Raw genomic sequence first — 23,171 nt, forward strand, 5'->3', positions numbered from 1 at the left:
TAAACACTAAGCAATATACAAAGACGGGAGCTCGACTTAGGCAAAAAATGAAGTCAAAGCAACAGAAGAAAACGAAGCAAGCTCGGACCAAGGAGACGAGAACGAAGCGGGAAGGCCCAACGGTTGCCATAAGTCCGAGAGAAAAACGCCATCAAACCTTGGATGCATGGTGCATACAGCTTCCTAGAGACCCACATAACACAAACTAGTCCAAAGAATCACAAGCATCGACTAACTCACCACATGGCACAAACTAGAACCGGCGACACAAGGTTGCAACACCATCTGACGATGCCGTTGTATGAGTGGAAGAATCCCTCCAAATCCGCCTTTCGTGACCGTATATGCCTTTTTAACCGAAAACCCATATAAAACAAAGAGACTGAATGGGTACATACCTCCGAAACAGCTAACCTCGAGCGAGAACACACTAACCAATAGCATAATTGTTAGCCTGTCACTAATAAAGACAATCACTACAACCCTCAACAGAGAAAATGTACTTGTAAGAAACACAAAGAGAAAAGACAGGGGCGCAGAGAGCCACACCGCCAGTAACTCAGGTTCTGAAGTGCAGAGCTAAAACTAACCACAAAGCACCGTCCTTGAACACCCCTGTGAGGAGGGTCGAGATCCATCTTCAGAAGACTCCACGCTACCCACCACCAGTGAAAAACGAAACCCTAGCTCGAGACCGAGCAGAACAGCTCCAATCGAACCCTGGGAGAAACACATCCTCATAACAGTTACACGCCACACTAAAGGAGGAGAGAATACCTCGGAGAGGCCGCTGACGTCTCATGCGCCACCTGTCATGAAGAGCTGAAACGAGATATGAAAATCTTACCATATAGAGACCGCTATCGAAAGAGGAGATAGGTGCGACGAGGCGAACACTATCCTCAAGCACCATCCACGGCTCTCGACCATCCACAGCACCGAGAGCCTCCTAAATCTACAACAGGAGCTCTAGATCTGAACCAGACGAGATCGACTCGTCAAGTTACCCTCCGTCGGAGTAAAGAGACAATAAAAGTGTATAGATTTTTCTAGAAAAAGGCGAGAGAATAAAAGTTTAGAGAGAGTATCTCTGACGACCTCAATGTTTTGATCGTTTGAAATTGTTAATATTACGAATTTTTTTTGTTTTGTTTTTGTTTTAAATTATATCATCTTTTTATATTTTAAGATGGTATAGTTAAAAAAAAACTCAGTTTTAAAAAGTATCTGATTTATATCATCTTTAAAAAATATTGTATAGTTTAAGATGCTATAGTTTAAGAAATTAAACTATACCATCTTTATATCTGATTTATATTTTTCTTACTTATCTTTTAAATTTTTTAAATTTTTTAAATTTTTTCTACGCTTTTAATCTTGGAATATTCTGCAAAACTACCCTACGATTTTGTTGGATTGGATCATAAAAAAAAAATTAGAAAAGAAGAACACTCGAGACAAAACAAAATCGTTTTAATGTACTTTGAGGTCCCAACAAAAGAAAACTCTCCATCTTGTCAGTCACAACCTTTGAACTGCTCTCGAGATCTCTCTCTTACCTTTTTCGTGTTTCTGCTACACTTCTTTTGTTCTGAGATTCCAAGGTTCTTCTTCTACAGAAATTAAATAAATTATTCACTAATTAAATCCCATTTTGACAATTCTCTCCTCGAAACTCGCCTTCCCTTTTCTATATATATCGTTTTTATCACTCAAAAGACTCAAAAACCAGATTACTAACTAGGAAGAGAGATAGCGATGGCGGCTTCAGCATCTGAACGTCCTCAATTCATATCGAGTAACGGTGGGAACAGAAGCTTCTCCAACACTCCACTCATCGACAACTCTGACCCTAATCAGATTATTGTCCCCGAGGTTTGGCTTTTTATAATCCCTTTAAAATATTAATCTCTAGATTTACGTCCCTTGAATAGTTTGTAGATTTTGCATGTGTTCTAATCTTCTAAAAAGTCATAGGTGTTCGATTGATTTGTTATATCACTAGTTAACTGAGTTAATCCAAATCCAGTTACAGTTGTTTCGGAGTCAAGAAATATCCCTGTCCGAGTCAACAAAACCACACCAAATCTAGATTTGATTTGCTTGATTAATAACTTTATTTGATTTTTTTTCTGAATATGTTTGCAGAAAAAGAGCTGGAAGAATTTCTTTGCATACTTAGGACCTGGGTTTCTTGTTTCAATCGCATATATTGATCCTGGAAACTGTAAGATCATCATCTTTTAATATCATTTTCAGTAATTATAGATTATTAATGCCTAACTCTATAAATATCATTCTTGTGTGTTTGCAGTTGAGACTGATCTTCAAGCAGGAGCACAATACAAGTATGAGGTGGGTAACTCTTTTATAGTTTTAGATTTATTTTAAAAAATATATATATTATTGATTTCTTTGTAACAAAAACAGTTACTTTGGATCATATTGGTGGCTTCTTGTGCCGCTTTGGTGATTCAATCTCTGGCTGCAAATCTTGGTGTTGTCACAGGTTTAACAAAAGTTTTACTCTTTGCTTCTAAGTTGTTACACATCAACTTTGCTAAATCCATTTGGCTTATATGATCATCACAGGAAAACATTTGGCTGAGCACTGTAGAGCTGAATACTCCAAAGTTCCAAACTTTTTGCTATGGGTTGTTGCAGAAATTGCAGTAGTTGCTTGTGACATTCCAGAAGGTACCAACTTTCTTTACTGTTGTTTCAAATAACGCTTCTCTAATCAAATATCTCTGCTTGTGCGTATTGTCATAATCTGTTTCGTTTCTACAGTTATTGGAACAGCTTTTGCTCTGAACATGCTCTTTAGCATACCTGTTTGGATTGGTGTTCTTCTCACAGGCTTAAGTACACTGATGCTTCTTGCACTTCAACAATACGGGGTATTTTTTTTTTTTAATATCTTTAATCATTTTAATTTCACTGTGCTATGGTTGGTCAACTCTTATGTGGTGAGATATACAGGTGAGAAAGCTGGAGTTCTTGATTGCATTTCTGGTGTTCACAATTGCTCTATGCTTTGTCATTGAGCTACACTACTCAAAACCAGACCCAGGAGAAGTCCTACATGGTCTCTTTGTTCCACAACTCAAAGGAAATGGTGCAACTGGTCTTGCAATCTCTTTGCTTGGAGCCATGGTTATGCCGTAAGCTCACTCACTCTCTCTCTCGTCACCCATCTTCATAAAAACTTTCTTTATAACAACCACTCCTTTATTCCACAGGCACAATCTCTTCCTCCACTCTGCGTTGGTTCTCTCCAGGAAAATCCCACGTTCATCTACTGGGATCAAGGAGGCTTGCAGGTTTTACTTGATAGAAAGCGGATTGGCTCTAATGATAGCCTTTCTTATAAACGTCTCTGTGATATCAGTAAGTGGTGCTGTTTGTAATGCCCCTGACCTAACCCCCGAAGACCGTGCTAAATGTGAGGATTTGGACTTGAACAAGGCTTCGTTTCTGCTACGAGTAAGTGTCTTGCTTGCTTACTTGCCTTATGCTTTTGTTTCAGAACATTAAAGCTTTTTTGTTGCATCTTCTTTTTGAAACAGAACGTGGTGGGTAAATGGAGCTCAAAGCTATTCGCCATCGCGCTTCTTGCTTCAGGGCAGAGCTCAACTATAACTGGAACTTATGCTGGGCAATACGTGATGCAAGGGTTTCTTGATCTAAGACTCGAGCCATGGCTCAGAAACTTGTTAACTAGATGTTTAGCTATTATCCCTAGTCTAATAGTTGCTCTCATCGGTGGTTCTGCTGGAGCTGGAAAGTTAATCATCATTGCCTCGGTACACACAATCATATCCCATTTCTAATCATATACTCCTCTGTTTCATACTAATTGATTATATATTACGAAATCTACTTTTTCAAGTAACACCAAAAATTTAATTTAAATTTAATTTCTTTAATTATTAATGAAAATAATAAAAAGAATACAGTTTTTGATAAGTATGTGAAAACATCTTATATTATGAAACAAAAGAATCACATAAACATTGTATTTATTGAAACAGAGAGGTTATATATGACTTACTACACCTTATGGTCTGTATCATATCATTGACCTATTAACTTTAAACAGATGATCTTATCCTTTGAGCTCCCATTTGCGCTAGTTCCTCTTCTCAAGTTCACTAGCTGCAAAACCAAGATGGGTTCACATGTAAACCATATGGCGGTATGTAACTACCCAACACATTCTTACTCAACCAAAGAAAAAGAAAAGATCGAAAACCACCCATTATCTATTAACTTCATGTGCTACTTTGTTGTCTGACAGATTACAACTTTGACTTGGGTCATTGGTGCTCTGATCATGGGAATAAACATATACTACATAGTAAGCAGTTTCACTAAGCTGCTCATCCATAGTCACATGAAGCTTGCCCTTGTCATCTTTTGTGGAATTCTTGGGTTCTCAGGCATTGCTATCTACTTGGCCTCCATAGCTTATCTTGTCTTCCGGAAAAACAGAAAAGCTATTCCTCTTCTTGCTTCAACAAACTCACAAACAGTGGAGACACTTCCAAGACAAGACATTGTTGACATGCAGTTGCATGGTAAAGCGGCTGCCTCAGATCTTGATTGAGTCTTATTCAATCATATATTAAAAATTAGGATTCCAATAAAATTGGACTCAAACCAAGTCCACAAAGACCTCTTTTTAGTACTAGTTAAAACGTTAAGTGTTGGCTTTTGTCATCTTTTTTAAAAGGGATCAGATTCTCGTAGGATTATATAAGGAACAATGTTACAATAACATCGGATAATAGAATCATTGCTTTATAATATCATACACTATGAGTGATGCATATTATAGATTACAAAAATAGCAATCAGCTATATATTTATGTGTGATAGGATTAAACAAATAACTTAGTTGAATCAAACGTATTACTTTAGAATAAAGCTTTTGATGTGCGTGTATGGTCAGAGTGTATGGCCGTGTTTCCTGTTCTAGGATTCGATTATGACGTTTTGGTTCGAATCTTGAGGAAGAGGAAGATGCCCTTTCTCTTGCAAGCTCTTGACAGATTCGTAGAGAGATTGCTTGATGGGTTTAAACTCCAACCCTAAGTCTTTGATCTTTTGAGTAGTGAACTTGTAAGGCTTTGCCCTCGGATTCTTCTCGTCCGAACACCTAAAAGAATTTAAAAAACAACAATATGATAATCAATATACGAAATGTGGATAAGATTTCTTGTGTAACACTCTGAAGTAAACGTATCAGTTGTTGAACTAGCCAAAGGAGACACAAGTCGTGAAACTAGTGACCAAACTTTCTCGGGAGTAGGTGAAGAAAAACAGGTACACTTCCTTTTTTTTGTCAAATGGAGTTGGACCCGCCAAGACTACACGTTTTTAGTATAAACACAAACACGAACACAACGTGTATAAATATGATTTTTTGTGATCTCTACGTCAGCATTAGGTAATACATGACATGGACAATGTGTGTGACAAGTGACAAGTGACAAGTGACAAGTGACAAGTGACAAGTGCCAAGTGCCAATACCAAACACCACTCATGTCCCTTTTATCCTATCTAATAATATCTATTGATTGTTGAAACAAAACGTATCTATGTATCGATGAGACTGACAAGATCGTGTTGACTTTAATATAATTTTAGACCAAAGTGTTAAAAGAGAAACGTTTTGACTTACTTGATAGGAAGCGGATACTCCGGGAAGAATTTAGCAAGAATTTCAACAACCTCCCCACGGTGAAGCGCCGTGTCGGCGAGAATGTAACGGCCTGAGGCGGAAGGTGATTCGTACACCATAACATGGCCTAGTGCAACGTCACGGACGTCCACGTACACCTGAGTCAGGTTAGCGTAGGTCTTGGCTGAGCCGGTGAGGTACTTGAGGATATGGACTAGACTAGCGTTGACCGCTGACTGGAGCGGTGGTCCAAGAACTAAAACAGGATTTAGCACCACTAAGTCCACACCTTTGGCCTTCGCCGTCTCCCATGCTGATTGTTCCGCCACCATCTTCCCGTAGCAATACCAATTCTACAAGGCACCAAAAAGGTTAAAATATATTGAAGTTTTCGTGCTAAACACGTAAACCTATTACAGCCACATGCTACAAGGTCACATGGATTTTGGTCGGTGGGTTTTGATGAAAACTTCTAGCCAAAAATAGATAAATATATACCTTTGTGTTCTTGCAGAAATCAAGATCACTCCAACAACTTTCGTCGACTATGGTTTGAGGGTCACGGTTAGGGTTCATGTAAACCGCACCGATCGATGAGGTGAACACAACACGCTTGACCTTGGCTTTAGCCGCTGCGTCGATCACGAACTTGGCTCCGTTCACCGCCGGCTCCAACATTGTCTCCTATTTACATTAATTAATAAGACCCAAACTAAGAAGACATATATGAATCAATTGATTTTATGAAAATAGTTTACTAACGGGGTCATCAGTCATTGGAGAAGCGGTGTGGAAAACGCCATCGCAGCCATCGATCGTGGTGCTTAGAGCTTCATAGTCAAGAAGATCAGCACTGTGAAGAGTGAGTCTTTCTTTAGCTCCTTGAAGCTCTCTGAGATGGTTGTTCTTGGGATCAGCTGGGTTCCGTACGGTTCCTCGTACGGTGTAGCCTCTCTCCAAAAGCAACTTAACGATCCAAGAAGCTATGTAGCCGCCGGCTCCGGTGACGCAGACGAGTTTCCCGTCGGCAGGCATTTTTTCTGCTTCTAGAGCAAAAGATCGATGGCTAAGAAGGTTAGAGAATGGTATGGGTTATAATGTGTCATTACAGGGAGACTTTGTGATTTGTATTTATAGAGAGACTTCAAAACAAACGACGGTTTTGAGGTTATGACTTTGCCGTGTTTCACCTAACCATGGTCAAGAGTTGGTGAGTCTTCATAAGATAATAGTATATTTTTGTAAAAGAACAAACCGAAAAGATTGAATATTTTCTTTTCTTTTACTGATTTATTGAAAGAGTGTAGCTCTGTGGGTCTGGTGAATGAAATATTACCGGGATTAATATTTTATTTTAATTTATTTAAGAACACTACAGAAGTAGAATAGTTTGAACTTCAAAGTAGCAGGTGATAAGAGCATCATTAACCCTATAACCCCAGTTGGGTTTCTAGTTAAGAAACTATTAGATTTTGTGTTTCAATAGGAATTTTTTAATTAAAGATTCTTAAAAAAAAATTAATTTTTTTTTAAAGATAAAATTTATTTATTAAATAAAACATATTAAAAGATAACATTTTAAATATAGATTTTAAAAAAATATATAAAAACAAGGATTACTAAAAATAAACGAGAATAATTTGAAAGAAAGATGCCATATATGTGATCAAAATGTAGAAAGTGTTTTTGATTATTTTGTGAATAATATCTGTGATGAAAGAGACTGTTTGTCGATTACTTTGTGGAAAGACTTTTTCGATGAGAAGAACGGAATGAGAGAATGGAATTTGTTTGGTGAGAAGGAGAGAAGAAGAGTTTGTGAATAAAATGCTTTGTGAGTAAAATTTTCATATATAGAGCAGGAGAGAAGAACCATATGCTTGCGACTTGAATAAAAATCTTGTGACTTGCACACATACAGACAACACATACAAACATACATAACAACTCGTGACTTCTCTTGACTTGCACACATAGGGACAGCACATACAAAGTAACAAACATAAAAAATTCGCTTGTGAAACATCTTGTGACTTGTACATCTTGTGGGTAGGGGAAGAGTCATACAAGGATAGCACTTGCTGAGTTAGACACACTAGGGGAAGACACACATCGCTTCGAAAGGGTAACACAAAAGGAGATATAAGAGTAATAATGTTTCAACATGGAAGAAAGAGAGAGACTGTATCTCTTTGATTAGAGACAATATGATTATTGACGAAGAAAATGGTCTCAATCCCTAACACTAGAAGAACCATTTCACACCAAGATTCTTCATTTCTGCTCTTCTGTTGGCTTCGGACCTGCTGCTGCTTCCTTGATCTTGTCTGCAGATTCATCCTGATCCACACCAACAAAATTTTCATCATCCATTACATTATGAAATCAAGCAACAGCTGTTTAGTGTGTAAAGAGAGAGAAAAATAATAAACAAATCTGCATATCGGATGTCCAGAGAGTGAGATTGTCACGGAGAAGCTGCATGATCAAAGTGCTATCCTTGTATGACTCTTCCCCTAGTGTGTCTAACTCTTGTGAAACATAACACTCGTGACTTTTGTCTCATTGTGGTGGAATCCAAGCACAAGCCTCTGTCTCTCTGCACAGGAAAAGAGATACAATAAGATGCTTATCCAGAACTACCAAGAACCGAAAGTAACAAATAAATTCTTGTCCCATTGGTAAAACAAATAAAACAGAACATGTTATAGATTCCTTTCAAACGCATAGTTAACCATATATTCCTGCTCGCCATTGCAATACGATCCTGACGCAAAGCATTCACAATAACTATACAAGATTACATCAACCAAAGTCACTAGGCATTGACATCTCATCACCACACCACATTGACCACTAAGAATTGACATCCCTTAAACCGATGAAACTAATCAAAGATTCTTGACAAACCGATGAACCGGATGTGGCGGCGTGGCGTCTTGCGTCGTTGATGGTTGCTTCTCGGAACCTGACGGCGGCGTCTGAGGCTGAGAAGGCAAGTCTTCTTCTCTCTGATCTTGCGAACCGAGAACATAATGCGACTGTTTCATCTCCCTTCCACTAGAAGATTCCATCTTCACCACCTCCACAACCACCGTCGGGACGGAGAAATCTGATTGGCGCGCCAAATTGTTACAGTTAGAACCCGAATCTTGATCGGATTGCTCCATTATAGAGCGGAGTGTGATGGAGATTAAGCTGATTCAAGCTTGAAGGAGCTCGTCGTCTTCGTTTGTTTATTCGTCTCTTGAGTTCTTTTGAAAAAAATCGAGCTAGAGCTGGAGCTTCTCCATGGTGGTAGGGTGGAGAGAAACGACGGAGTTGTCATCGTTGATTGCTTCATCGACGAGAAGACGAGACTAGACGAGAAGACGAGACCGAGACGAGAGAAAATAAAAAAGAGAGAAAAGAGAAAAAAAAATAGAATCGATGCTTTGCTGACACATGTTTCCAAAACCCACTTTAAAATCGGTTACAAAAATCCTAACTTAAGGATCGGTAATCTAATTTTTAATTAGTTCTGATTTAATTAAATCAGTTATTTTCCTTAAAAACCATGCTAAGAAACTGAGATAATTACTAAACGTACGAAATCGTCAACTAAAGGTGTTGTGAAGCTGACTTTTTCCTTCTTCTTTTTTTTTTTTGCCAAATGGAAATCCTTATTGGTTAGCTTTAAAAACTTAGAAATACGAAATTGCTAAATATATTTGAAAAAAAACAATTGCCAAATAATTATCAAGTTTTTCTTTTTGGTAGCTGGCTAAATAATTATTAAGTTTATAATTCAGATGTATGGAGTTCTGGCAGACATTGATAAGAAGTTAGTAATCGTAAAAGATCTTCCCTGAAAATCTAGGAACCTTGCTTTTTAGTAATTTTTAATTTGTTTCTCAATTGGTTCATTATCATTAGCTAGTTTTTAAAACCACAAGTGGTGGTAAGAGAGGTTGAGAATATTGACATTTGACTCTATTGAGCATCCGTAATTCACATTATTAACTAATTAATTTGATGCATCTTCATGGAAAACATTAGTAAATCTTCAGTTGTCAATAAAAGTAAGTAGTACATCATATTACTAGTTGTACAAGATGAGTGTCTAATTCAAAATTTCAAACCGTGTCCCTTCCAAAGATTGTTGAATGTCACTAAACACAGGATTTCCGAGTGGGTTCCCTCAATACAGAGTCAAAGTCGCACGTGGGAAATAACTTAATAACAGACAAAGAAACGTGGCTCATTACAGAATCCAAATCATGGTCACTGGTTACAAGTTGCAACTAATTGAGGTTGAATATTATGTAACAAATGGGCCTCATAAAAATCATAATCCATCATACAGAACCAAGAACATGTCCAATTCAGATTCTTCTAACATTTTAATTCAGACCCAAGATTTCAATTTCATGATAGTAGTGAGTGTCCTTCCTTTTCACTTATGATCCTAATTTTCAAAATTCAAAGTCTGGATCAAATACGATTCAGTGATCATGAATTTGATACCAGTAACAAAACCAACCAGACAATTTTTAAGGAATTTTTATTTGATACTATTAGAGAGTAACCTGAGCATTTTCAACACCTAATCCATACAAAACACCAGCATATTTCTGCAACGGACCAGCAAAGAAGTTCTCCTTAAGCTTTCTGAAAGTACAAGAGGTCAGCAAACTGTCGGACCCAGCCTGGTGACAGATCCCAACTCTCTCCACCTCCAGCAACTCCGCCAGCTTGTTCAGACCGCCGTGAAGGCTGTTACAGAACTTCATCAAATGCTTAATATCATACACCATCGGAAAATAAACATTGATCAGCTCGAAGAAGCACGTCTGCGAATCGGGAAGGTCTTGGCATGTAAGAAGCTTCAGCAAGTATCCAAAATCGTATCCACTGTGAAACGTAACCCAATGGACGTTCTCGTTCAACACGATCCCTGAAGACATCAAGAGCTCCGCGAATCTGTTGGACTCGATCCCTTCTTGTGTGTTTTTAGCAAAGTCGATGCCTGATTGCTTAAGAAGGTCGATTGAATCCACGGCGAAGATGTCGGAATCGAGATCGAACTCTCGGAAGTTGAACTGCCAGATGCAGTACTTGTCGGTTCCACAGGTAGGGAGGTTACCTTGCTCGTTGGAGAAGGTGAGACCGAGCTGGATTATGCTGAGGATGTTGACGTTGAGCTTCAAGGTTTCGTAGTGGTAATCGGCGTTGGATTTGAATGTTCCGACGGGTCTGACGACGATTCCGGGAAACTCGGTGTCCATGGCGACGTAGGGGAAGTCGTCGACGACTTGTCGGATCAGATCCATCTCCTCGTGGAGGTTATCGTTCCATACTTCGCGGATTTGAATCGAATCGTCTTTTAGAAACAGAGACATGTCTATGTGCTACGAATCTCGGGAGCATCTGGATTTGACTTAGACGGTGGAGATCCGAAACGTGGAACGGATCTAGAGGTAGACCCGATCCGGTTTCATCAAATCTGCCATAAATTCAACACACGAATCAATTATTATGAAATTCAGTTACAACAAATCTGCAGCATATTCGGTGGAATCGAACCTGATAATCAAAGGAGAAGTATGTGGAAGAGGCGGGCGGCGATTGGTCGTGGCTAGGGTTTCAGAAGAAGATGTGGTGGTTTATCGAAAGGGAAATGGAAGGAGATGAAGTGATGATTGTTAAATCATAATTTATACCCCTTTATAATTTGTATATATAATTTATACTTTTTATATATACAAATTCTTAAATAATTATGAAACCTAAAGCTCCGAATGATAACGAATGATAATAGCGGATTGAGCGGTCCGGGACAAATAGATTAGATATTGCAATCCGGTTTAACTGCAGTTTGTATAAGAGAAACACTTGTTGTGAAACAACTGCGGTTCATCTAAAATTAGCGATTCAAAACAAAATATGAACGGTGACATGTATAATGAATAGTGTAACTGCGGGATAAATATAATATATTTATACTTTATAAACTAAAAATTAGTGATACTAATATGATTTTTTAAATATAAATTTTAGTTTAAAATATTTTTTTTTATATATTTGAACTATGAAATTTAATATGTGAGATTTATAGCCAGTTATTTTATTTTTTAAAATTATAATTGTCATAGTTTATTTAATCTATAAAAATCTTTTATATATGTGAAAAACTTTAGAAATCATATTCATGTATTTCTTCAATCTAAAATACTGTGTTGTCAAATTTAAAAACAGTAACTAGGCTGGGCACACTTATACGAAACCAAACCGAAAAATGAGTTTTGATTCGGATTTGCATGTTATCAGTTATATACTAGTGGATCATATATTTCTAGAATCGGAAAACCGAAACCCAACTGAAAATATAACAATTGATCATTTTATTAAAATACCAAAATAAATAAAGATTTTTTTAGGTAATCTTGAGACTTTTTAAAAAAGATCCCTGTTGATTATTTTTCATTGCAACTTTATCAATAATACTTTTCTTTCTTTTTTTTGTAAATAAAAACTAGATTAATATATATTTTAAACTTAATTATTTATATTTAATAAATTAAAGAAACTGAAGTGAACAAAAAACTAAAACAATGTGTCTTCACGTACCTTTGCAAAGTTGCAAAATTTCATGTGCTTTCAAGCTATTGTTATCTTTTAATACAAGTGTAAAATTGTTAAAAAGAAATAAATAAAACTCAGCAGCCTATCAAACCACACCAAGTCGTCTTCTTCTGCGTTTCAACTGCGGGATGTAAACCGCACTTCCAATTTTAATTTTTCTTTTCTTAGGCTTATAATGTTTTAATTCGTCTGCACCGCACCACAGTTAACAGTAACAAAAATCTTTACATATGTCTTATATCTATACGTTTTTATAACTGTTAGAACCATACTGCAGTTGAACCGTTTGTCCTGCACCGTTCAATCTGCTGTTACCATTCAAAACATTTTTTAATCACAAACCACACCATGTATTTTGTGGATGTATTTAAGAAGAATGGTTACATAGATGATAAACACTTGTGTTTACTTGTACCCACTGCAAACATTCATAACCTAATAACTATTGGCAATAGTCTATTGCTACCAATCTGTATATTTAAGATGTAACTTGAATGTTTTCTGTGGGACAAATTGATTTTGAATGTATCATTATATATGATTTCATTAAACAGATATCAGTTAAAATGAAACTTTTTTTACTACAAATTCACATATTTTATTTTCTAAACAAAATATTTTTTGTAATTTTTTTATTTTTCAAATTTTAAACGTCGATGAATAAATAGAAAGAGGGGAATTTACAATTGAATTAATAATTTTAGTTCTTATTTTATTCTATTTATCATTCATTTTTTATTTTACATATGCGCTTTTTCTTCTATTATCATTACACGCCATGGTAACACAAATCAATATCCTTGGTCAATTCAAACGAGTGAAATGTCTGATGATGAAAATATCACATGAGACCAGATATGATGTCAGTTTGAACTTACATTATTTAGCCTTGCTACATCTGCATTTTTTGTTGACTTGAAACTTTCGTATGACTTTTATTCTACAAAATAATGAACACATTTTTTTATGAGAAATAATGTTTCACATTTAATTCCAATTATATGGAAAGTATAGCCCGCTATTTATTAATGTATTATATGATTTTTGTACATTTTTTCATCGACCATCTTTATAGTTGACCAAAAGACGGTTACAAAAAAAAAATATATCTTTATAGTTGACCACAAATATTGTTTATTATTCATCTTTATGAGATTCAAACAACTTTATATATTACAAGTTTTTAAGTATAATATATGGTAGCATTGAGCAAATATATGAATTAAGGTATTTTTTATGAGTTATTCTTAGGCTCTTCCTTTAAAGTGAACTAGATTTTGATCCGCACACCTGCGCGGATGTATTTTTTTTTTTAAATGATGCTATTTATTTTTTATGTCACAATTTAGGGTTGGACAAAAAATTCGAATTCGAAAAATCGAATCGATCCCAATCCGAATAAGTAGTACCAAATCCGAACCGAAATTGATTAAATATCCAAATTATTCAAAATTTTGGTATTTGAAGAATTGAAACATAATCCGAACCGAAGTAGTTTGGGCATCCAAAATAGATTTATATACTTATATATATTAATTATTTTTAGATTTAATATATACAAAAACATCCAAAATATATACAATACTTTTAAGTTTTTTTAAATACTTGGAAATATATACAAATAATCAAACGTAAATATCTAAAATAGTTAAAATATACTCAAAACTCTAAAAACACTTAAATAATTATTAATTCTCAATCCAAATATTTAAACCAAACCAATTTAAATTTGTTATCCAAATCCGAACTGAATCTTCAAAGATTTGAACCGAACACGAAATCTCAAATAGGCCCGAAAACGAACCCGATCGCCCACTCCTAATTTCACTATTATATATTATATATGTGTCATCATAGGTTACAAAAATATGTGTTATCATATAATTAATTGTATTTTATACGTACCATCAAATAAGTTTTCTTATAATTAATAATATTTTATACGTACAATCATATAAATAATCACATATATTATATTTTTAAATTTCAATGTGAAATATAAAAACCAAAATTTAAGTTGATGTTTTAAGCTTTGTATAGTATTTTTCTTATATATGTTGAAAACATTTTTATAATGGTTTTTGGAAATATGTTAGTAAAAATCAAATTTTGAATATATGTGTATTTTTAAATGAATTTTTAATATAAATAAATTTTAAATTATTATTTTGATTTGAATATGTATATCAAGTAACATAAACATATTATTTTTTAATATAATGTAATGAAATTCCAATTTTTTAACAGCATAGGCCCATTATTTTTTTTTCCTAACTTACTGTTATCTTTGTTTCCAAACAATCTTATTTTTTTAACTGCTATCTATGTTGTCAAACAAAAGATTAAAATACTTATACTTTAATAAGATAGATTTCTAGGTCTACTAACCAATAAGATTTAGTTATTTTAGAATTATATCTTTTAAAAAAGGAAATCAAATAATAAGAATTTATGAAATTACATTATGTTTTTAAAATAAATAAAAAATAATAGTAATTACCAAAAAATAGATTTTTTTAATATTGTTAAACCTGTCAGCAAAATATTAAACCCTAAACCCTAAATTCTAAACACTAAACTCTAAACCCTTGGATAAACCTTGAACCCTTAGGTAAACCTTAAATCATTGGACAAATCCTAAACCCTAAACAAACACTAAACCCTTAATGCTAAACTCTAAAACTAAACCCTAAACCCTAAACCCTAAATTCTAAACATTAAATCTTTGGGCTTAGAATTAATGGTTTATAGTTTAGGATTAAGAGTTTAGGGTTTAAAATTAAAAGTTTAGGGTTTAGGATTTTTCCAAGGGTTCATGATTTACTTAATGATTTAGAATTTAATGTTAATAATTTAAGGTTTAGAGTTTAGTATTTTGCTTACGAGTTTAACAATATTAAAAATTATTTATTTCAAAAACATAATATAATTTATTAGTTTTTATTATTTGGTTTTCTTTTTTAAAAAATATTGAATTTATAATAACTAAATCCTATTAGTTGTGAATATAAAGATTCACCTTAGAGAATGAACCCTAAGAGGTTTTTTTTTTTTATTACAACCTTCATTTATTGTCGGTAGATATTATTCATTCTTGATAAAATAATTTAAAATTTCATATTTCTCTTATTTGCATAATGACTATTTAAAGTGTACAATTAAGTTCATCAAACTTAACTACACTTTTAAAATGGAAATACCAATATTTAGCTTCCTCAAATACTGTAGTACATTTAATATTAGATATAATATCGAATTTTACATTTTATGTCCGATTATATACAAAATTTAGATATACAATTTGAAATAAATTATGGTGTCTTATATTTTATATATTTGGTATGAAATAAATTCACATTATATGTATGTAATAGATATTTTTATAAAGTACTTCATCCGGCGCAAAACACGGATCGTCACCTAGAATAATAAAGAAGCAAAATTTCTATTTGTCTTTTTTTAACACCAACTCTTTCCGTACATACGGCTATAATGAATCGACGAACATGTCTACAGAGCTCTGTCTGAAGCTTGCATTTTATAATCGGTAAAAAAAATTATGGGATTCAAACTCTAAAATTGGGTGTAAAATCCTTTAAGCCTTGGTTAGTTTCCAAGGTTCTTCCACGATCTCTAGTCTCTATCAGTCTAACTAGTAACAATACTTGTATCATTCCCTCCATTTTTGATCAAACCAAACCTAACTAGTAAAGTACATTGGGCCTAGGAGATATTTAATTTAATGAGGCTTCTATCGATCCACTAGATGATCTACCATATCTGCTCTTAGTTAAACGTTACTGTTCTTTTTATTGTTTCGGTCTTCTAGGGTATCAAAGAGATTGGCGGTGCAATAAGTTGGATTGGGAAACAAAGAGATTGGCGGTGCAATAAGTTGGATTGGGAAACGAAAGTATCAGAGCATGCACATCAATGAACCGATCAATGAACCGAGGTTCACAACTTTAATAGTTTTTTAATTTTAATTTTGATTCAAAAAAAAAATATGCGGATCAATAGCGGACCGTCACGTAGCGTGGAGCCCGTAAAACAGTTTTGAAACGGGTTCATCCGGAGACACCCCTATGAGCCGAGTTCATCCGATTCGATTATTATAATATATATATTTTTTTTTATTTGTGAGAGCTTCTCCGTGGACCTCTGATGTTTGTGCTCTTATGATTACTAAACATCAAACCAATGACGATACGACTTGTTAACAATTGGATTGTACGGCTCGATAAAGAATTTTATCTGTGCAAGCAAGAGTTAACATTAAACAAAAAACTTATCTATTTAAAACAGAAACAATATTTTGTATTTTTCATCTTAAAATTTGATTTCATAAACGGTTGTTCATCTGATTTCGTACTACAAAGGTATGTGTACATCTATAAAAAAAATACATATATGCTCTAAAATATAAAAAATGGATTTTTTTTTGAATATTAAATTGGCTGTGCAGCAAAAGAAGTCGAATTGGGAAAAGAAAGTTATGATTACGAATGGTCAAATCAATAAGAGTTTTAAATACGACTTGTTAATTTTTTTTTTTTTTTGACTTGTTGATATTGAATTGCGCTACTCGATAAAAAGTTTTATCTGTGCAAGCAAGAGTTAACATTAAACAAAAAACTTATCTATTTAAAACAGAAGAAGGAACATCAGAGGTGGAAGCAACCAAAAACAAAAATAAGATGAACCTAACCACAAGATCGAAAGCGATAAACTTGCAGATGGATTGGCTAAGAAAATTGTGGAAGAGATAGAAAAGCGGGCGAACGAAATGACGAAGCAAAAGAATGAAGAGCTGAAGAAAGTAAGGAAAGAGAAGAATGAAGAGCTGAAGAAAGTAAGGAAAGAGCTTAAGCAAATAATCACGGATAAAGATAAAATGTTGAAGAAAGTGATGAAGGAGAAGAAGGAAGAGCTTGAGAAAGGGAAAGGACAAAGTAATAAATGACAATGATAAAATGCTGGAGGAGGAGCGTTGTGAGTTAGAACAGTTAGGGGACATCAACTCGGCACTCATCATAAAAGAACGTCAAAGCACTTATGAGTTACAAGAAGCACACACAGAATTGATTAAGGTAACAACTTATATATTCATGATTTATTTTCATTAAAAAAAGATTTATTTTCATTTTCTTTAGTGCTGGTGATATAACTTCTGTTTATGTATTTCAGGGATTCAGAGATTTATCGGGTGAAGGATCCGTGATCGGAGTAAAGAGGATGGGAGAAGTTGATGAAAAACCTTTTCTGAAAGTATGCGAACAGAGATTCAATGGCGAAAACGTCGGGCTGCAACATGCCATGCTTTGTTCAGAATGGCAGAAAAACATCAATGACTCAGCGTGGCACCCATTTAAACTAGTAGTAAGTGGAGAAAAAATGAAGGTATCGTTATATCTCGTGTACCTTTACCCGTACTCTCAGTTTTACAAGTGGTGACTTTGGTGAATGGTGTAGGAAGTTGTGGATGATGAAGACGACAAACTTAAGAAATTGAGTAAAGAGTTGGGAGATGTGATGAACGCAGTGAAGACAGCACTCGAGGAGCTTAACGATTTCAACCCAAGTGGTCGGTATTCTGTTCCAGCACTGTGAAATTTTGAACACGGGAGAAAAGCCACACTCAGTGAAGGTATTGCTCACATGACGCAGCAGATCAAAAATCTCAAACGCCAACAGACCTAAAAGGTATGTGCCACAACTTTGCAAATGAATCTCTCTAGGTTTGACGGTATACACATATACATATAGCCATGCGTCAGTTTCGTTTTATGTTGATGATACTAAGACTAGTGTAACTTGTTACAGGAAGCAGGATGATCAGTGAAGGATGTTAAATAGTTTCTTAACGGGTTTTGTAATTGATAAGCAAGGAGATACTTGTTGTTTTGTAAGGGCTTGTTACTTTCTAGTCAGTGCTTCTCTAATTTTATTTTAAGCAATCTAAACCCGTTCGAATGTACTCTTTTGAAACTCTACTACATTCCTATTAGTATTAACTATTTTCTTCTCGTTGGTTTGGTAACATGTGTTTCATTTGTGTCTTATAAACTAAAACCTTCGTTAGGGTAATTAAATTACGTGGCCTTTCTCAAATTCTCATGTTTTTTTTTCTTGTAAAACAATTGCTATGGACGTCTAGAGAGCTGAGTAATCACAGTTAGGCATCCATTTATTTGTACAAAACTGTTTGATCGGGAAACAGTATGGAACGAGAGAACGTTCGGTTTTAGAGGTGGATTTAAGCAAAGACGTCTTATTAATGGTCGAAAGAGCGTTTCCTCGGTTACAAGGAAAGAAAATGCGTGAAAGGAAAGGTACCGGAGTCTCGAAGGCTTTGCCGGAGAGATACAACAAGGCGAAATAACAAAGGTAAAACCCTAATCCAGCCGCCCAGTGAGTATCAATGATTTTTTTGGATCTCCTTTACGTTGTCTTTCCTTCCCCTTTTATAGCTGACCTCACGCTCTTCCGTGACCTAGTTTGCGTCGTCTCTGTGGGCTTTAACTCGCTGGGCCGAGAAGCCCACGTGGTCTCGTGAAGTCGTTTCCTCGGGGTATTTAGTCAAGAAGCCCATAGAAAGCTCTCTCATATTACGCGTTAGGCGTTTCCCCTTTGTCGGGTGGTTTAGTAAAATCTCTACCGAACCGGCTTTGGTTTGGTTAGGTTTTCCCTTAACCGTTGGTTCTGATCGGGGTTGAGACCGGTTAAAACGGGAAGTTGAAACGACGCCCCGATTTCTTCGGCGACTAGGTAACTATTCAAAGGCCCACATAGGCCCATGTAGGCCGAATGATGACGCCTCGGGGAGGCACCCCTTCTTTCCCTATAAATATTCGCTTCCTTCTCATTCTCTCCATTCTTCTCCGCACTTCTCAGGTATTCTCTCTCTCTCTCCCCCTTCTTATTTCTCTCTCTAGGTTGTTGTTGCGACATAGATAGCGATATGTCGTCTGGCGGGAAGTTATCTCATAAACAGAGAGGAAAGGAGATCGCAGCCTCCTCTAGTCCTTCGAGAGATGCGACCGAGGCATCGCCTGAAGAATTTGACGGATTCATCACGACACGATGATGGACACCGGGAATTTAGATCTGTCTCAAAGGATCCTAATCTCCGATTCTGCGCGTTCGTATCGGCAAGAAGTGAGAGGAAATCCAGATGAACCACAGGCTTGCGAGAGAGACGGTTCCGGCGGTGCGAGGGACGGAGCTCTCGCTGTCAATTTCTTGCCGAGGTGCTATTATCCTGGAGGGATCTTCGAGGAGCTCCCGACGTTAGCTCCCGAGTTCCTGCGCTCTCCCGATGTGAGCGGTCAAGCTTGGGAGAATGTTACTAAGACTCAGTCAACTCCCAATAGAGTGAAGAAGCTTCTAAGGGAACGCCATGGACTAGGGGTAACTTTCTTGATTCCCTCGGAACACCAGAGGCCTTGGTCACCACCAGTTGGGTATCAGTGCGTTTACAAATCCTACTTTCGGGACGATACGAAGCTTTGGTTCCCAATTCCTCGACTAATCACATCGTATGCGAGGCGCCGAGATGCAGCGATAAGTCAGTTTTTGAATGGTTCGTGGCGTATCGCGGTGGCCGTGATGGTTATGGCTGCTGAAATTGATGTCTCGTTGAGCGTTCGTGTCTTCGAGGAGTTGACGTCCGTCAGCTCGTTAGATGACGGGCTTCTGTTGATAAAGATGTGTCCTAACTACAATGTTATAGGAAGGCATCCTAACAAGACGCCGGATTGGCAGAGATCTTATTTCTTCGTTAAATGTGATTACTCTGCCTTCGAAGACCCGCAAGATGATGAATGCCGTGTCTTATGGAACACTTTGCTTGGTAGAACATCTTCGTTAACTCGTACCGTTTCTTCGTATACTGACTGCTTTCTGCCTTTGTTGTTTTTTTTTGTTATGCTGCCTTTGTCGTTAACTCGTACCGTTTCTTCGTATATGGACTTACTTCTCGTGACTATCCAGAAGACTTTCTTACAAGCGCTCGCGCCGTTACGGGACTTTCTCAGGAGCATTGGGGGAATATTTCTTGGGAGAGGGTTCACCGTTCGATCGATCGTATTTCCAGGAGTAAGTCCATACTTTTCATTTATTTCAATACGACTCTCTGACTTTGCCTAATGGTCGGGCTTCTGGACTCGTGTTCTTCGCAGAAGATTGGATTTCGAGTTACTCTCGTTCTTCCAACAAGACTAAGAGGCGGATCTCGCTATTCACAAAGGAGGAGCAGAAGAGAATCAACGAGGCAAGGAAAATGAGAGGGCTTCCAGATCTGAGTGCGATGATGATGGTCGAACTTAATCTGCCGAGTGTCGAACTACCTGCACCTTCTAACGAGATGGCGATTGCCGGCACCACCGACACAAGCCCTCATCATCAAGATTCCTCGGCCGGTACCACTACTTTAGCTCCTAAGAAGAAAAAGGGGGAGAAGAGACCCCGTGACGACCTTCCTGCTAGCGTAGGTTCTGAAGCAGCTCCTGTTGAAGCTGGGATTCCTAGTCAGGAGGAGACGTCTGAACCATCATCAAAAAAGAGGAAGGAAGGCAATCAGCAGCCTCAATCTGCAGGGATCGTGAGGTCGCGAGAGACTGATGTTGCCAATTCCGTGTATCGGATTGAATCAGCTGGTGAGCCGGCTCTCAACTTAGCCTCGTTGGATGATCTTGAAGACGCCTCTCCCGAAGTTATGCTGCGTAAGAAGAAGAAATCCAAAAAGACGGGTGGTCGAGAGATGGTCGCTAGTGCTCTAGCTTCGTCGACCCCTGGAACGTCAGCCGTCGGTGCTTCATCTCGGAAGAAGACTCTGAGGGTCAAGTTTCCTGATCACGTGTCGTTCGAGTACGACGGTCCCACCCCGCTTATTTATGCTCCTTATAAATGTGCTGAGTTGGTCAGCCAGATCAAATGCGGGCCGAAGGCTCTTCCATCCGTGTCTGATTTGATCTTTAAGGATGAGTACGTCGACACTGCTCGCACTAAATTACTGGTAAGTACTTCCATTGCCTGTGTTCCTTTTGTGTGAAAAAAAAGAAACTTAAATATTATGTTTTCATGTTAGGGCGGCAGGAGCATGAATTTCGTTGTTGAGAAATACGACACAGCCTTGAAGAAGACTCGCGAAGCCTTGAGAAAGTCGGAGAAGGCAGTGGCGGCCAAGGGTAAGCTTCTCCGGCGGAAGAAAGTGGAATGGAGGGATGAGTTCGTGAGGATAGCCGAGAAGAGAGAATGAGCAATTGCTCGGAAGACGATTCAGCGGGAGCGAGCTGACGCGGCCGAGGCCAAACTCTCTGTCGCTAACGTGACCATTGGAACTTTGGGGTCTCGGAAGGCCAGCCTGATGGAAGAGATGGGGGTCAAAGCCGAAGAACATATGAAAGAGTTGGGTCGGCTTAGGGATTCGCGTGTATATGAGGTTACGAAGGAGAGGATGAGGGTTGAGACCGAGATGATCACGAAATCCAACAGGCACTTCGGATATCTGCGCGAATGGTGGGCTCGCCGCGCCCCTTTCGACACAGCACGGTTGCTTCAGAGCCAGGCGTTTGGAACCAAGAGATGCCTTGAGGCTTTAAAGGCTGGTGGTCGTGACATCCCTCAAGATGTCATCGATACGTTCGCGGCCCGCGAGAAGCAGTTCGAGGAAGAAGCCTCGAAACTTGATCCCGGCGAGATCCTGGAGATTGACTTGACTCTTTCTCCACTTCACCTTGATTCTTAGTTCGTTGATATGCGAACCATTGTGGGCCTTGACCCATATGGATCCAACGCAGAGCTGGTTGATCCGAGGACTGCTGTAGTTCTCTGAAGCCCCGCTAATCTTCTCGGAGCCTTGATCGCTCCAACTCGTTCCGCAGGGGAAGGATCGTCGAAAGCCGATGCGCTGGCCCTCGCTTCTGACGCTCTTGATGAGGGAACGAAGTCCGTCGGGAAGGATGTCTTTGAGATCTCCGACTCTTCTGTTTCGAACCCAGAGGGTAATCAGGGGGAAGGGTCAGATAAAGATGATGGCGGTGAGGCGGTTGATAAGGAGCATAGTAGAGAGACGACTGGTTCCGAAGCTCACCCTCCCGAAAGTTTGCCGGAGGTTCGTGAAGGCGAAGCGACGATTCATGTCGAGGGCGTCGATGCGGAGCGGTCGGTGCATGCTGATCCTTCGGAGCCGTCCCTCGGTAGTGGAACCGCTGCGCAGGAGCAGGCTGAAGACCCCGAGGAGTAACTTTGTCACTTTGTTTCTTTTATCTTTTCACGGCACTCTTGCTCTTGATGTATTCCCTTGCCTTTTTTGTTAAGACTCTACTTATTTCTTCTCTTTATGAATCCTGCATCACTCGTCTTGCTTTTCTTTTGAGTGTTCGGTACTGATCTCGTCGCGAGAGAAGATTGGGGAGTTGCATGAAAATAGGAAAATGATTATAGAGTGTGTGACTTTGCGCCGTATCGAGATAGCGATACACTACGGGCTATGAATTCCAATAACTCTTGTTCGAGTTTTGTTTGGTCGTTCTGTCAAGTTCCCTTGTTTGCTTGACGTACGTCGACTAGATACGAGTCAATATAGGATTACTTTAGACCGTAAAAAACATCTTTTAGACGACAACGGTCCCTAACTCGATCTCGTTTCCTAACTCGATCTCTAAGTAATTTCCAAGCGTTCGGTCGGCCAAACCTTACTTAGCAAACCATGAGATGGTTAGGAGTCATCGTCTCGGGCATATTAGTTAGTACTATGATTATGACCGGATTCCCGCGAGTATGTGTCTGATCAGGACATACTCGACCGTGGGGTGCGAGTGCTGGTACGTTTGTTTCGAGATGCCGGAGCGAACTCAC

The 23,171-nt window shown here is 37.7% G+C and overlaps 5 protein-coding genes across 6 annotated transcripts; 3 read left to right on the plus strand and 2 right to left on the minus strand.

Moving 5' to 3' along the window:
• Positions 1–1,495: 1,495 nt before the first annotated feature.
• LOC106327708 (metal transporter Nramp1) lies at positions 1,496–4,814 on the plus strand. The gene is made up of 11 exons (XM_013765943.1): positions 1,496–1,875; positions 2,149–2,227; positions 2,315–2,355; positions 2,431–2,509; positions 2,593–2,697; positions 2,791–2,900; positions 2,983–3,164; positions 3,243–3,486; positions 3,570–3,806; positions 4,103–4,198; positions 4,301–4,814. Exons 1-11 carry the CDS (start codon positions 1,759–1,761, stop codon positions 4,607–4,609), a joined length of 1,599 nt encoding a protein of 532 aa, XP_013621397.1. The 5' UTR covers positions 1,496–1,758; the 3' UTR covers positions 4,610–4,814.
• Positions 4,725–6,798, minus strand: LOC106327709 (cinnamoyl-CoA reductase 2). Its single transcript, XM_013765944.1, has 4 exons — positions 6,450–6,798; positions 6,186–6,371; positions 5,688–6,040; positions 4,725–5,161 (listed from the first exon to the last, which is right to left on the minus strand). Exons 1-4 carry the CDS (start codon positions 6,720–6,722, stop codon positions 4,978–4,980), a joined length of 996 nt encoding a protein of 331 aa, XP_013621398.1. The 5' UTR covers positions 6,723–6,798; the 3' UTR covers positions 4,725–4,977.
• Positions 6,799–10,158: 3,360 nt separating this feature from the next.
• Positions 10,159–11,379, minus strand: LOC106321806 (probable CCR4-associated factor 1 homolog 6). Its single transcript, XM_013760046.1, has 2 exons — positions 11,253–11,379; positions 10,159–11,172 (listed from the first exon to the last, which is right to left on the minus strand). The coding sequence occupies exon 2, from the start codon at positions 11,066–11,068 to the stop codon at positions 10,244–10,246; it is 825 nt and encodes a 274-aa protein (XP_013615500.1). The 5' UTR covers positions 11,069–11,172; positions 11,253–11,379; the 3' UTR covers positions 10,159–10,243.
• Positions 11,380–16,949: 5,570 nt separating this feature from the next.
• LOC106326213 (factor of DNA methylation 5-like) lies at positions 16,950–18,269 on the plus strand. Of its 2 annotated transcripts, none has more exons than XM_013764232.1 (4): positions 16,950–17,401; positions 17,499–17,711; positions 17,784–18,014; positions 18,135–18,269. In XM_013764232.1, the coding sequence occupies exons 1-3, from the start codon at positions 17,285–17,287 to the stop codon at positions 17,919–17,921; spliced, it is 468 nt and encodes a 155-aa protein (XP_013619686.1). In that variant the 5' UTR covers positions 16,950–17,284; the 3' UTR covers positions 17,922–18,014; positions 18,135–18,269. The 2 variants fall into 2 exon arrangements, with proteins under 2 accessions (XP_013619686.1, XP_013619688.1); XM_013764234.1 differs by having other exon boundaries at positions 17,499–17,690.
• A 1,125-nt stretch (positions 18,270–19,394) lies between these two features.
• LOC106323884 lies at positions 19,395–21,570 on the plus strand. The gene is made up of 3 exons (XM_013761933.1): positions 19,395–20,184; positions 20,492–21,327; positions 21,400–21,570. Exons 1-3 carry the CDS (start codon positions 19,395–19,397, stop codon positions 21,568–21,570), a joined length of 1,797 nt encoding a protein of 598 aa, XP_013617387.1.
• Positions 21,571–23,171: the final 1,601 nt, after the last annotated feature.

The sequence above is a fragment of the Brassica oleracea genome, chromosome C2, assembly GCF_000695525.1.
Source record: "Brassica oleracea var. oleracea cultivar TO1000 chromosome C2, BOL, whole genome shotgun sequence".
Lineage (NCBI taxonomy): Eukaryota > Viridiplantae > Streptophyta > Magnoliopsida > Brassicales > Brassicaceae > Brassica > Brassica oleracea.